The sequence below is a fragment of the Herpailurus yagouaroundi genome, unplaced genomic scaffold, assembly GCF_014898765.1.
Source record: "Herpailurus yagouaroundi ecotype Mexico unplaced genomic scaffold, PumYag 206, whole genome shotgun sequence".
Taxonomy (NCBI): Eukaryota; Metazoa; Chordata; class Mammalia; order Carnivora; family Felidae; genus Herpailurus; species Herpailurus yagouaroundi.
Genome location: NW_024412437.1, coordinates 2,165,634 through 2,179,235, shown reverse-complemented (window position 1 = coordinate 2,179,235; position 13,602 = coordinate 2,165,634). Strand labels below are relative to the sequence as shown.

At 39.8% G+C, this 13,602-nt stretch overlaps 1 protein-coding gene across 1 annotated transcript in view; it reads left to right on the top strand.

The window, feature by feature from the left end:
- Positions 1 to 13,602, top strand: part of BPTF (bromodomain PHD finger transcription factor) — a 150,931-nt gene that overhangs the window by 94,199 nt on the left and 43,130 nt on the right. The window contains exons 13-18 of the mRNA XM_040451995.1: positions 1,539 to 1,718; positions 2,773 to 5,083; positions 9,351 to 9,475; positions 10,498 to 10,626; positions 12,388 to 12,538; positions 12,878 to 12,920. Of these exons, the coding sequence (XP_040307929.1) occupies positions 1,539 to 1,718; positions 2,773 to 5,083; positions 9,351 to 9,475; positions 10,498 to 10,626; positions 12,388 to 12,538; positions 12,878 to 12,920 (2,939 nt within the window). The remainder of the gene's footprint in view (positions 1 to 1,538; positions 1,719 to 2,772; positions 5,084 to 9,350; positions 9,476 to 10,497; positions 10,627 to 12,387; positions 12,539 to 12,877; positions 12,921 to 13,602) is intronic.

The following is a 13,602-nucleotide window of genomic DNA, read 5'->3' as shown; positions in this document are numbered from 1 at the left end:
GTGGGGGAGGGGCAGAGAGAGACTCCCAGGCAGGCTCCACGCTGTCAGCATGGGGCTCCATCCCACAACCGGGAGATCATGACCTGAGTCAATACCAAGAGTCAGACACTTAACGGACTGAGCCACGTGGGCTTTCTTTGTTAATAGTCTATCAAGGAGACCTTTCATGGAGAGGAAATCCCAAACGTTTTATAAATCGTCCATTTAAGTGTCCAGGATCTTAAAGCTTATAAATGGGGTACTACTGACATATAAAGCTCTTTGTGAGCAACTTGAAATCATTGAAAAAGTATTGCCCAGTTATTCTGAAATAACTACAGAAGCATTGAAGAAAGAGAGTATCAGTTTAGTTTTTTGTCCTTTCGTTACCTGTGGGGTCTAGACACATCCTGTCACCGTTTTCTATGGTTCTTTTCTTCTCTCACCAATATCCTGCTGTCTTGACAGATACTGGCTTTGTTTTTTGCACTCTTTCCCCTTTCAGGCAGATCTTTTTGGAAGGAGTCATTTTTATTTAAATAAAAAATAGGTTCACCGTGCTAAGTCCTTGGGATATTCGGGTTCAAGTGAAAAGAAAAGGTAGAAATGCCTCTAAGGCCTAAGAAAATTCATCTAGATAATAGTTCTATATCGTAGGCTTGATTTTTTTTTTTTTTCCCCTTCTGGAAAGTTGAAGCTACACAAAAGTAAAAGAGAATAATCAACTCCCATGTAATCATCATTCAACTTTAACAGTTATCAAGTTCTGTCACTCTTCTTTCACTTGTCACTCCCTGCTTTTTTCCTAGAGTTGTTTCCCTTGTACTTAAAGCAAATTCCAGAAATCATGTTATTTTCCAGTACAATATATCTCTCTAGTTAGAGTGGACGTTCATAACCATCATGCTATTATCCAGTCAGCAAACTGACACTATTTAACATACTCATCTTGAGATTCTCAGTTCCTACCCCAGGTACCCCAGTTGTGTCAGAAAGGCCATTTTACTCTTGGCAGTAAACCAGGTCCAAACAAGGCCAAACATTGCATTTAGTCATTTCCCTTAAGTCTCTTTTATTCTGTGATAAATGCTGTGATTCCTTACCTGGGGGAGGTGGGGGCCAGGGGAAGTATGTAAACAAACTTTTGTAATTTCATTGGATCTTGGATATCTTTGAAGTTTGTCCGTGGAGTCTCGGTGAAAAATACTTAAGTATTTATCCTTCTAATATGATTCTTTAACACAAAATATGTTAGAAACACTGATATAGAATCTGTAAAGTCATCGAACAGGTTGAAATAGTCGTCCTATGTGAAAGCTTCTTTCTGAAGCACATCTAAAATGCAGTCTTCTTTTAATGCTTTAGGTCAGCCAAGCATATTAGGGAAGTATATACTGTCTTCAGTGTTTGTGTGTGTGTGTGTGTGTGTGTGTTTTTAATTTAAAAAAGCAGTATAAATTGCTGAAAATACTTGATAATTTCCACTAAACTAGATTTATTACAGTAAATTGCTAATATTCAGAATACCTGTCATTATTATATACTTCATTCTTTTTCAGCCAAAAATAATGTGGATGAAAATATGGATGAATCAGATAGAAGAAAAAGTCCACGAAGTCCAAAAAAAATAAAAACAGAGCCTGATTCTGAGAAAGATGAGGTAAAAGATTCAGATGCTACAAAAGGAGCAGACCAAAGTGAAATGGATGTTTCCAGGATTGCTGAGAAGAAGGACCAAGGTAAGGAGAGTCCAGGGTGGAGGGCAGCCGGGGGATGCTAAGGTTGCACGGGATCTAGTTTGCACAGCAGGAGAGGTACTGCCTTGTCTTTCTCTGATGATCACAGCTTTATTGAAGCATAATTCATATTCTAGATAATCTACCCATTTAAAGGGTACAATTTAGTGGTTTTTAGTATTTCACTGAGTTGTTCAACCATCATCACAGTGAATTTTAGAGCATTTTCGTCACCCCAAAAAGAAACCTCATACTCATTAGCAGTCAGTCTCCAGTCCTCCCTAACTCCCCTCACCAGCCTTAATGTACTTTCTGTCTCTGGATTTACCTGTTTTGGACATGACGAATACATGAAATCATGTAATATGTGGTCCATTGTGACTGGCTTCTTTGACCTGGCGTCATGTTTTCAAGGGTCATCCATGTTGTAGCAGGTGTCAGGATTTTGTCATTCCTTTTTATTTCTGCGTAGTATTCCATTTTGTGGATGGTGCCACATCTTGCTTATCCACTCGTCGGTTGATGGCCATTTGGGTTGTTTCTACTTCCTGGCTGTTATGAATATTGATATGAACATTCATGTTGGGTAAATACCCAGTAGTGGAATTACTGGGTCATTAAGCTAACTCTGTGTCCAACCTTCTGAGGAACTTACATTGCCTTTTGTGAAAAGCTATGTTTTAAAAACTGGGTAAGATACTAGCCTTAAGATATTTTATGACTACAAAATATTTTATACAGAATCTGACATGAAGGTACTGGTGTATGGAGTAGCTGTCACAGGCTAAGTAGTTTTTCATTGTAACATTCTATTTTCAGATGCTAAGAATCAGAATATTTAAATATTTACAATATGTGTGTGTTTTTTAACATTTTATAAAGTTTAGCCCTGTCCATTGACCTATCTTAATCCTATGTCAGGAGCTTTCAAATATATATTTATGTTTAAGCCCTTGAGTGAAAATAAGAACCATTGGTAGTTTTTAAAATAAAAATATTATGAGTTCCACATTTGAGAGTAAAAAATTTCACTTACATAAATGTCTTTATTTCACAGATGTAAAAGAAGTTTTAGATTCTGACAATGATAAATCCTTTAAGGAAGAACCAATGGAAATAGATGATGATGTGAAAACAGAGCCACATATAAATTGTCAGGAAAGTTCTCAAGTAGATGTGGTCAATGTCAGTGAGGGTTTTCATCTAAGGACTAGTTATAAAAAGAAAATTAAATCATCCAAACTAGATGGACTTCTTGAAAGGAGAATTAAACAGTTTACACTGGAAGAAAAACAGCGCCTTGAAAAGATGAAGTTGGAGGGTGGAATTAAGGGTATCGGAAAGACCTCTACAAGTTCTCTGAAAAGTCTTTCTGAGTCTCCAGTAATAACTAAAGCAAAAGAAGGGTGTCAAAGTGACTTGCTTATTAAACAAGAACAAAGCCCTAATGCAAGTAATGATAAATCTGAAGATTTGATTCGGGGATGTTCACAGAGCGATTCCTCAATTCTTGGAATCAATGATCCTGATCATACAACAAACAAACTTTATCCAAAAGATCAAATGTTAGATGACGTCTCCATTCAGAGTCCAGAGACAAACTGTCAGAAACAAAATTCTGTTGGAAATGACATAGATGAGAGTCTCTCTGAACCTACCAGTAAAGGCCAGGAACCTAGTAAGATTAAAACCAAAGGAAGTGATTTTCTCGTTGATGACTCCAAACTAGCCAGTACAGATGAAATTGGTACTTTGATCTATAAGAACAAAAAACCACTCATACAGGAGGATAATGACACCATTGTTTCTCCTTCCCAGAGCCCTTCACTTCCATCAGTACCTAAAAGTATCAATGATAGAGATATCCCATCTCTGTCCAAAGCAATGGACTTTGAAGGAAAACTGGGATGTGACTCTGAATATAATAGCACTTTGGAAAATAGTTCTGATACTATGTCTATTCAAGACAGCAGTGAAGAAGATATGATTGTTCAGAATAGCAGTGAAAGTATTTCTGAACAGTTCATAACTCAAGAACAAGGTATTGAAGGCTTGGAACCATTGAAACGTGAGTTTGTTTCAGATCAGTCCACTGGAAACTGTGACAAGAGACCACAGAGTAAGGTAACTGAAGCAAATGGTAAAAAAACAAGTCAAGAACAGAAATTAGAGGAGAGATCAGTTAAATGTATTGATCAAGTCAATCTAAAAAGTAGCACTGACAAAAAGAATAATGAAAATCGAGAGTCTGAAAAGAAAGGACAGAAAGCGAGTACCTTTCAAATAAATGGAAAAGATAATAAATCTAAAGTATATTTGAAAGGGGAATGCTTGAAAGAAATCTCTGAGAGTAAAGTAGTAAGTGGCGATGTTGAACCAAAGCTTAATAATATAAGTAAAATAATTCCTGAAAATGATATTAAGTCTTTGACCATTAAAGAATCTGCTGTAAAGCCATTCATGAATGGTGATGTCATCATGGAAGATTTTAATGAAAAAAACAACGTGGAAACAAAATCATGTTTACTGAGATCTTCTGATGCTGGAGGTGACTACCAGGATGGCCTAGAGACCCTGCCTTCAACCAAAGAGTCTGAGAGTATACATACTACCACACCTCCACTGTCTTGTCCAGAAAGCAGTTCCACAAATCAGGTAGAAGATATGGAAATTGAAACCTCAGAAGTTAAGAAAGTTACTCCCTCACCTGTTACTTCTGGAGAGGAATCTAACCTCAGTAATGATTTTGTTGATGAAAATGGGCTGCCTACCAGCAAAGATGAAAATGTCAACGGAGAGTCTAAGAGGAAAACCGTCATCACAGAAGTCACCACTAGGACATCCACAGTGGCCACGGAATCAAAAACCGTAATCAAAGTAGCAAAAGGTGATAAGCAGACTGTGGTCTCTTCCACAGAAAACTGTGCCAAATCCACCGTCACGACCACCACTACGACGGTAACAAAGCTTTCCACACCCTCCACAGGCAGCAGCGTGGACATCATCTCTGTGAAGGAGCAAAGCAAAACTGTGGTCACCACGACAGTGACAGACTCACTGACCACTGCAGGAGGCACTCTGGTAACATCTATGACCGTGAGCAAAGAATATTCCACGAGGGACAAAGTGAAACTCATGAAGTTTTCAAGACCCAAGAAGACTCGTTCAGGTACTGCTCTGCCGTCCTATAGAAAATTTGTCACCAAGAGCAGCAAGAAGAGCATATTTGTGTTGCCTAATGATGACTTAAAAAAGTTGGCCAGAAAAGGAGGAATCCGAGAAGTCCCTTATTTTAATTACAATGCAAAACCTGCCTTGGATATATGGCCGTATCCTTCTCCTAGACCAACCTTTGGTATCACTTGGAGGTATGTACTTTAAAATGTATTTGGGGAAGGGAGAAAGTCTTAAAAGCAGTATCTAGTAAGCATCTCTCTCTCTCTCTCTCTTTTTTTTTTTTTTTTTTGTAAAAAATGAGATATAATTGAGATAAGACAGGGAAGCGGAAATTTAATGGGCCAAGTTAGTAATGGAAATAAGATACAGAGAATCTTGAATTTGGCCAGCTGGGAGGTACCAAAGTTTACTTAGGGAAAAATGTTAAAAGACTGAAAAAAATATGTGGGAATTCTTTAAAATGAAATTCAGTTTTACTTTTCACAAGACGGAAGAAACAGGGAAAACGTAGTTGTTTTTGTGGTCTGACTTTCCAAGTTACTGCCATGTGTTTTCCTGGGGAATGAGAGAGTTACAGAATTGGATAATCAACTTTCTGGAGTTTGGTATTTTATTTCTATTAGGTAATTCATAAAAACATAAGATACAGGAGACATGCCTGTGAATCACACAAGGTCCATCATGATGTGGAAATCTTCCTAATGTAATTTATTTGCATGATAAGCATGTGTTTTTGGAGTTCTCTGTTATTTATGTGCGAAGAGGTGGTCCCAAGAGGGTCCTGAGGAACGAGTTTTTAAAACCCAGAAATAGTCTTAAATTAAGGTTTTCTGGGCATTAAGCTTTGGGGATGAGTCATAAGTACATAGTGCTGTCAGTTGTAAGATCGTGTAGTTTTATATTGGAAAGGATCTTAGAAATTCTTATCTTTTATAGATGTGGAATAATTTGCCTCTGGCCACAGAGGGACAGAGTTAGGAATAGTGCCCGGTTTTCCTAAACCCCCAGTCCAGTACTTTATCTGCTATATCACATTTTCACATATCTGTCCTTGCTTTGTCCTTTTTCATGTCCTTGTCTTTTTATCTTTTCACCCTCACCACTGGAAAGGATGAAACATAAACACCGAAGACGTAAGAGTTGTGTGGGGCATGCTCAGGAGTCAGGAACAGTCTTTGATTTCTGCTAGATTTTGATAGGAACCTAAAATTATTTCAGCAAGTGACTGAGCAGACTCCATTTCACGTTAGGCTTCACTTCTGTGTATCTGTCGTTCCACCTTCTTTAAGTTAAAATCATACCTGTGTGTGTGTGTGTGTGTGTGTGTGTGTGTGTGTGTGTGTGTGTGTGTGTTTCTTTTATATTACAGCTGGCTAGTATGATCAAAGAAAACCAAAACCAAAACGAAGTGTAAATGAGTACTCTCGATAAAGAAATTAACTTATTAATATGACCAGTCATATTTGGTTTGACCAAGGTTTTTATAACTCATCTTTTGATTTGAATTAAAATATCACTCCATTACACATTCAATAGAGACAGCTGAAAAGTACAATTTCTCTGCAGGGCCTGCAATGAAGGATTTGCAGAATCCTGCAGGGAATCAAGGAACTCTTCATTACAGTTCATGGATTTATAGGATTACTCTGCACTTTTCTGCTTTCTTCATTGAGAGCGGTCCCAAAATGTATCCTTGACTGTCCTGCAGGTAACTTCTTTCCCACTGGAAAAGTTACTATGTACAAATACTTTAATTACAATGACCTGGCAGTTGTGGAGGCCGACCTTTCTGCTCTTTTCTTTTCTCAAGTGGAAGGTAGGCTCAACTGGGAAGTACTTTTCTCTGAACCAGTTCTGATCACGTGTTGCCCAGGGCCCTTTTCTGCACGGCTGGGTTTCAGGAGCCTTGTATTGTTATGTTTTAATATGCACTGTGGGCACCACTGGTATCTGTTTAGTTAATTTCTCATTCCTTAATGGAAGGAAACGCCTTCCTGTACATTTTAAACAGATATTGCCATCAGATACATGCTAACGTCTGAATTTGCTGAAGTTGAGAGAAACATAATCCCTTTTATCTAACAGAGGCATGGGTAAATATGTAAACTATTCTTGACTTTAGAATGCATTTTTAAAAAGTGTATTGCTGTAAAAATCATGCATGGGAAATGCATTTTTATACTCACACTTGAATCAATTATGTCTGATGCTTAGCGTAGAAGCTAAGAATGTCAGAGGTGCATGTTTGATCTTTATTAATTTAATGGTAAGGCTGAGCAGCAGTGAAAAGCGAAACTTGTCTTGTCAACTCATTAGGCCTCTTTTTTCTTCCACGCTGTCCATTCCCTTACTTCCTTTCTCCTGGGCCCTGATTCTGTGTTTCATTATCACTTTGAACCAGTAGTTGTCTCCCCAGCTCTGCCCCAGTGATCCTCCTAAAAGGCAGATCTACCCTGTGAATGTTCTGACTGAGCTGAGCAAGCCTTCAGCTGCGGGGCAGGTAGGGGACAGCCTTCGCCTGTACACCCCCATCTGTGAGAAGCACTTCCCTCCATGACCCATCCTACACTGCAGACGCTTCCGAGGCCTTAATACGGATCGCCTTGAATGCTCTTCTCTTACCCTTCCACTTGGTGTGGCACGTCTGACTCTGCCTTCCTCTCCCATGCCAGCTTCATCTCTCGCCGCACCGCCACCCCCCTGCCCTCCGGTCGTAGCGCGCCAGATGTGGTTCCCGGAGGAAGCGTGTGCTGTTGCACACTTTCCTCCTGAACGTACATACGTGTGTCCCTTGCCCTTGTGCAGCCATCCCCCCATCTTTGTCCTTTGAGACTCCAGCAAAGCTCTGATCCCCATCCCTGAGCCGAGTCAGGTGCCCCTCGTGCTTTCCTGTCACAGCTCCTGAGGATACAGGAGCAGATTATAATTCACATCCCTGTCTCCAGCTCCTTTCAGTTAGTCTAAAGCACATGGAAGGCACGCAAGTATTCTTCCAAGGAATGCACGAATGAACAGGCTTCAGGTGTGTTCCTCACCTGGCGGTGTTTCCCTTGTGAAATAGAGACACACTGAAGTTGCTGTTTGACTGTAGAGAGTGATCTGAGGAAGAAGAGAGAATGAGAAACATTTCTCTTTCCAAGTACATCCCCATTTGGTGTCCAGAGTTCCCTAGGCATTTCTGTAGGGTGTGGTCTGAAAGTGACACGTACTCCCCCCCTCCCAGGATACCCCCTGCAGCGGTTAGCGTTCGCCCTCCCATTCGAGCATTGTTCTGTCCAGGTCACAGGATTCACAGGGCGGCAGCACAGCAAAGGAGGTACTGGTGTCCCAGGTGGAGATGGGAATGTAAGAAGCTGCAGCAGGTTTTTGGCTAGAGCGGTCCCCTTCTCACACTGTTCATTTCCCCAGCTTCATGTTTAGCATAGAAAGCATCGCCTCTTAAATACAAATTGTCTAAGGTCCGCCTTATTCTACCTCTCTTAGAGGAGGGAATTATTTTAGTTTTATAGGTTTTCTGTACACCACAACCAGTTTATTTATTTATGCATGTGGATATTGTCAACAGAGTGTTTAATTACTCAGAGACCACTAATAGAGAATTGAGACCCAAGGGCTTTTTAAAACTATTTTACGGTCAGTTCCATTTTGGGACAAAATATTCATTGCCATTGCAAATTCGTTTTGAAATGTATCTTTAGTATTATTTTCAAAGGAATATCTAAAATGTTCAAAAACTTTGCACACAGTGCTTAGTAAAAACCTGCACACAGATTCCTTTGTCTCCTGATCAATAACTAATATAGCATTACCCTTTTTTATTATTCGTTGTGTTGTAGAACTCTAAAGCTACTAATGTGGTTAAAGTGTTACTAGTATTGACAGGTATTCATCATCCAGTAGTTCATGTTTTCCGGAACCACCATTTGGATACAGAATTTCTGTTCATATGGAAAGGTCTTACTGGATTTGTGGGGGGTCTTTTCGTTTTGGGTTTTGAGAAAATTTAAACAGTTTCAGTTTGTTTCAGCACAAATCAATTAGTTAAGATTTTATCCTTCAAAACTCTTACCACATTTAGTAACACAATTACGTCTCTGTATTTTGTTCTCCTTTGAAATTTCTCTAGCACATATTTTGGAATTAGGCTTAACGTTATAAAATCTTCATAAATTCTTGCCATATCAGTCTTACAATGAAACATGCTCATTTTACAAATTTATATGGCGTTTGAAGTGACATACAGACCCCTTTTAAGTTGTTAGATGCATGGTATGCTTAGGAATAAGAAAGTTATTTTATTAAGGGACATGTAATAGCCAAAGTGCTTACAAAATTGTATTATAACTATTAATAATGAGAACTAGAAATAGTCCTGCAGTTTAATAATAGAGCGTGTGTGTGTGTGTGCACGCGTGCTTGCGCAATACATATGTCGTTTTTCTTGGGTTTTTCTTTCAGGTATAGACTTCAGACTGTAAAGTCCTTAGCTGGAGTGAGCCTTATGTTACGGTTACTGTGGGCAAGCTTGAGATGGGATGACATGGCAGCCAAGGCTCCTCCAGGAGGAGGGACCACACGGACAGGTAAGGGCTTTTCCTTTTCTAGTCTAAGTTGAAAAGAGAAAAATCACTTGACAGTTCATTTACTTTTAAGCATTTTTGTTATTTATTAAAATATAATGCTTGGGAGGCACCTGGGTAGTTCAGTCAGTTAAGCGTCCGACTCTTGATTTCAGCTCAGGTCATGATCTCACAGTTCATGAGTTCGAGCCCTGCGTCTGGCTGAGCTGACACTGTGGAGCCTGCTTGGGATTCTCTCTCTCTCTCTCTCTCTCTCTCTCTCTCTCTCTCTCTGTCTCTCTCTGCCCCTCCCCAGCTCGCGCCCATGTGTGCTTCACTGCCATCAAAAAAAAAAACAGTATAGGGCGCCTGGGTGGCTCAGTCGGTTAAGTGTCCGACTTCGGCTCAGGTCATGATCTCGCAGTTCGTGAGTTTAAGCCCTGCGTCGGGCTCTGTGCTGACTGCTCAGAGCCTGGAGCCTGTTTCGGATTCTGTGTCTCCCTGTCTCTCTGACCCTCCCCCGTTCATGCTCTGTCTCTCTCTGTCTCAAAAAAATAAATAAACGTTAAAAAAAAAAAAACACCCAATATATATATATGGCTTGTGTTTTTAAAATACAGCTTCACTAAAGTTTGGTAGCACATGTTGTGAGATACTGGGGGCTAGGAAAGGGGGGTTAAATTATAAGGTGAGGCACTTACATGTGAATCAGTCTGAATTTTTAAAAGATCTTATTACAGAGAACAAATCAGTTAAACTGGGACATCCGGAACCCTATGCTTGCTGCTTCTCTCTTGTCTTATTTATTTTGACTGTTTGCCACCGGAAACCAAGCTGCCCCCAAACAGCTCAGTTTAGAAATTTTCAGTGAGCAAGAAACTCAGTATTGTTGCAGTCCAGCAATGATCCTGAAGTCATTAATTAATCAAATGTTTTCAAAAGTTTATTCCATGTGTGTCTCCTTCTTAAAGCACCAGATGTTGTACTTTTCTAGTCTCCGACTATTTTAGGTGGTTATTAATACTATGTGAATTAAATCACCATAGAAACCTCTGAAACTGAAATCACAACCACAGAGATAATTAAGAGGCGAGATGTTGGTCCTTATGGCATTCGATCTGAATATTGTATCCGGAAAATCATTTGCCCCATTGGAGTTCCAGAAGCACCAAAAGGTAAGGAATAGAATGGAAATAGAAAGGAAAGGAATGTTCTTTGTTACTGGCCTGTTGGCCACATCTTTTATGAATTAAAATTGGATTAAAATTGTTTCCTTATCTCTTCATTCAACTTCTGAAGAAGCTATCTTTTGATACTCAATAAAGTTAACAAGATTCCACTAGACACACAGTGATACCTATAGGCATCGCGCTGAACACAGGGAGGGGTACAGAGAGCTGTAATAATAACTTCTCATAATCAGGCTGTGGAACAGTGATTGACACCAGACCATCGGCTCCAAGAGGGCGGCCACCGAGCCCGTCTGGTTTGTTGTAGTCCTGACACCTGCTGCAGAATCAGACGCAGGAGTGGTCACTGAACATTTGTTGGCTCAAGAGTTAAAGCTGTTTTGAAATAACGTCAGGGGGAAGAAACGATCTAAGAGGCACAAAGAGTGATTCAGGAAACATTTAGGGAGCACCTACGTGGGGACATTAGACAGCGAAGACATGGAAGAACTGGATGTGGCCCCTATTCTCAAAGAAGCAGAGAAAACGTTCCAGTGTTGTTATAATGCTACGACACGAGCATCCAAACTGTTATGCTAGAAAGAGTTCAGTCAGGTGACCAGATTCAAGAGCTATAAATAGATTAAAATCAGTGTTATTTTAGAAGTCCAGTAAAACCATTCAGGAAAAAAATCTGTTACAAAATGGGCAAAAAGAGAATGCTGTCCTTAGATACAAACATACTGTTTAATAGAAGTTAACTGTCCCAAAATGTATAAATTTAAATTTTGAAATTTGATTGAATTAATTCAAAGGTTTATCCTGGAGAATAAATGAGAGTAGATTTTTTGAAAAGAACTTCAATAAGGGGTACCTGTCCTAGTAGAATGATGAAATAAATAGTAAAGTAATTAAAACAGTGCTGTCCTGGAACAGAAGTAGCTCAGTCGATAGGCAGAGAAACAGATGGAAGAGGCAAGTTTCTGACCAGTCTTTAGTCTTGACCCTAGAGCCTTCGATTCAAACCACTGCAGTCTCCTTGAGTCACTTTTCTTTGCCCTTATCACTTTGGATAACCTAGGTCCTTCTGCTATTTCAGCTGCTTCCCTGCTCCCTGAACAAATGGGAAGGTTCAATGCTCGCCTCTCCCTGCTTTTTCTTTTTAAAATCTTACATTAGGAGATTTTACCTATAGGTAGTAGTTTCTGATCCCTTCTTTACACTGGCAACTTTCAAATTCCCCTTCTCAGTTCTGTGATGGGGAGACACACGTTGCCAGAGCTGTATGTACATGGCAAGGACACTCAGCCCAACTAGGTGCGAGGAACGCGGTAGGCTTCTTGAAGAATGTTGTATCCACGGTGGGGTCTGCGGGATGAACAGGCATCAGTCATGTGAGGGGGAGCGAAGCCAGGAGGAATGTTACGGGCAGATGTAACAGGCTCTTAGGCCTTTTATATCAGGAGCGAGCAGACCTGGCCCATGAGCCTTGACCCGTCACCTGCTTTTGTTAATAAAGTTTGATTGGACCACAGCCATATGTACTCACTTATGTATGGTCTCTGGCTCGTTTCACGAAAACAAAGGCACAGTTGAATAGTTGTTACAGACACCATCTGGCCCACACAATATAAAGTATTTACCATCTGGCTCTTTAAGAAAAAGTTGGCCAACTCTTGTTTTTCATGATATAAGAGGAGATGTCAGAAGTACTGCAATTTTAGAAGCTATATTGCTTAAAATACTCTGATTTTTTTTTTTGCAAAGAAACACCTACGCCTCAGAGAAAAGGCCTTCGATCGAGTGCATTGCGGCCAAAGAGACCGGAAACGCCCAAGCAAACTGGCCCTGTTATTATCGAAACTTGGGTAGCAGAGGAAGAGTTGGAATTATGGGAGATCAGGGCATTTGCTGAAAGGTAAGGAAACGGTTAACATGTGCTCAGATACTTGAAGCTTTTATCACTTCAGAATTGAAGAATTACCACCTTGAAAGTTTATTCAGTATGTCCTAGTTAATTTTACTTCGCCTTTGGATTTTAAGTGCTAGCTATATATCATTTATTAAAGTCCTATTTCTAATTTTAATGTGTTGTATCCACTTGTCAGCTTCTAATTACCTTTTAACGTTCATTTTTGAAATCGAAATAATTTCACATCTTTTTAGAACATGAGAGTCAACCAGATGTCACTTAATATTTGATGCCGAATGCCTCATAGTGTAGTTTCTGATAAAATTTCTCCTTTGTTTCCTGCAGAGTGGAGAAAGAGAAGGCACAAGCAGTTGAGCAACAGGCTAAGGTTAGTGAACAGAAGAAGGCAGAGGACTTCAAGGCCCAAATGGAGGCTCACCTCAAACAGCAGCGCTTGGCTGCCCGGCAGGTGGGGGAGTTGGTACTAGTCCCACCTGGCAGCGAGTTGACATTTTTAGCCAAATCCATGCACACCAAAAGCACACCAAAACAGTGTTGATATATTCATGTGGTTTGACTTACTATCTAAAATTCAATGCGTAATTTTCTGTTGTTACTAAAGTATAGTTGACACACAGTGTCACATGAGTTTGAGGGTAATTTCGAAATACGTTTTCCTGCAGAGTTCCAATCTGTAAAATCTCGGTAGTCTATGAAAAAGCAAATTCTACTAAAACTCTGTAAGAGTTTGGTGTGATTTTTAAAAATGTATTTAAAATACTTATTTACAAATGCAGTCAACGTTTCCAATTTTGAAGGCATATCCTCAGCACCCTCAGGAAATAACTACCTAATATGTGTTCAGTTTCCTTGTCTCTCTTTTTTTTTTTTTTTAAACTGATTGAATCAGATGACATTTCTAAATATACAAAACTAAACTTTTCTTCTGAGGAATGAGAAACTGTGTGAAATACCTCACATTCTGTTCACGCGCATAGGATGTTTACAAAAGCACTCCTGTCGAGACTGGCTGTGATGTCGCCGGTGAGCAGTTTGCAGTGGCAGGAGAT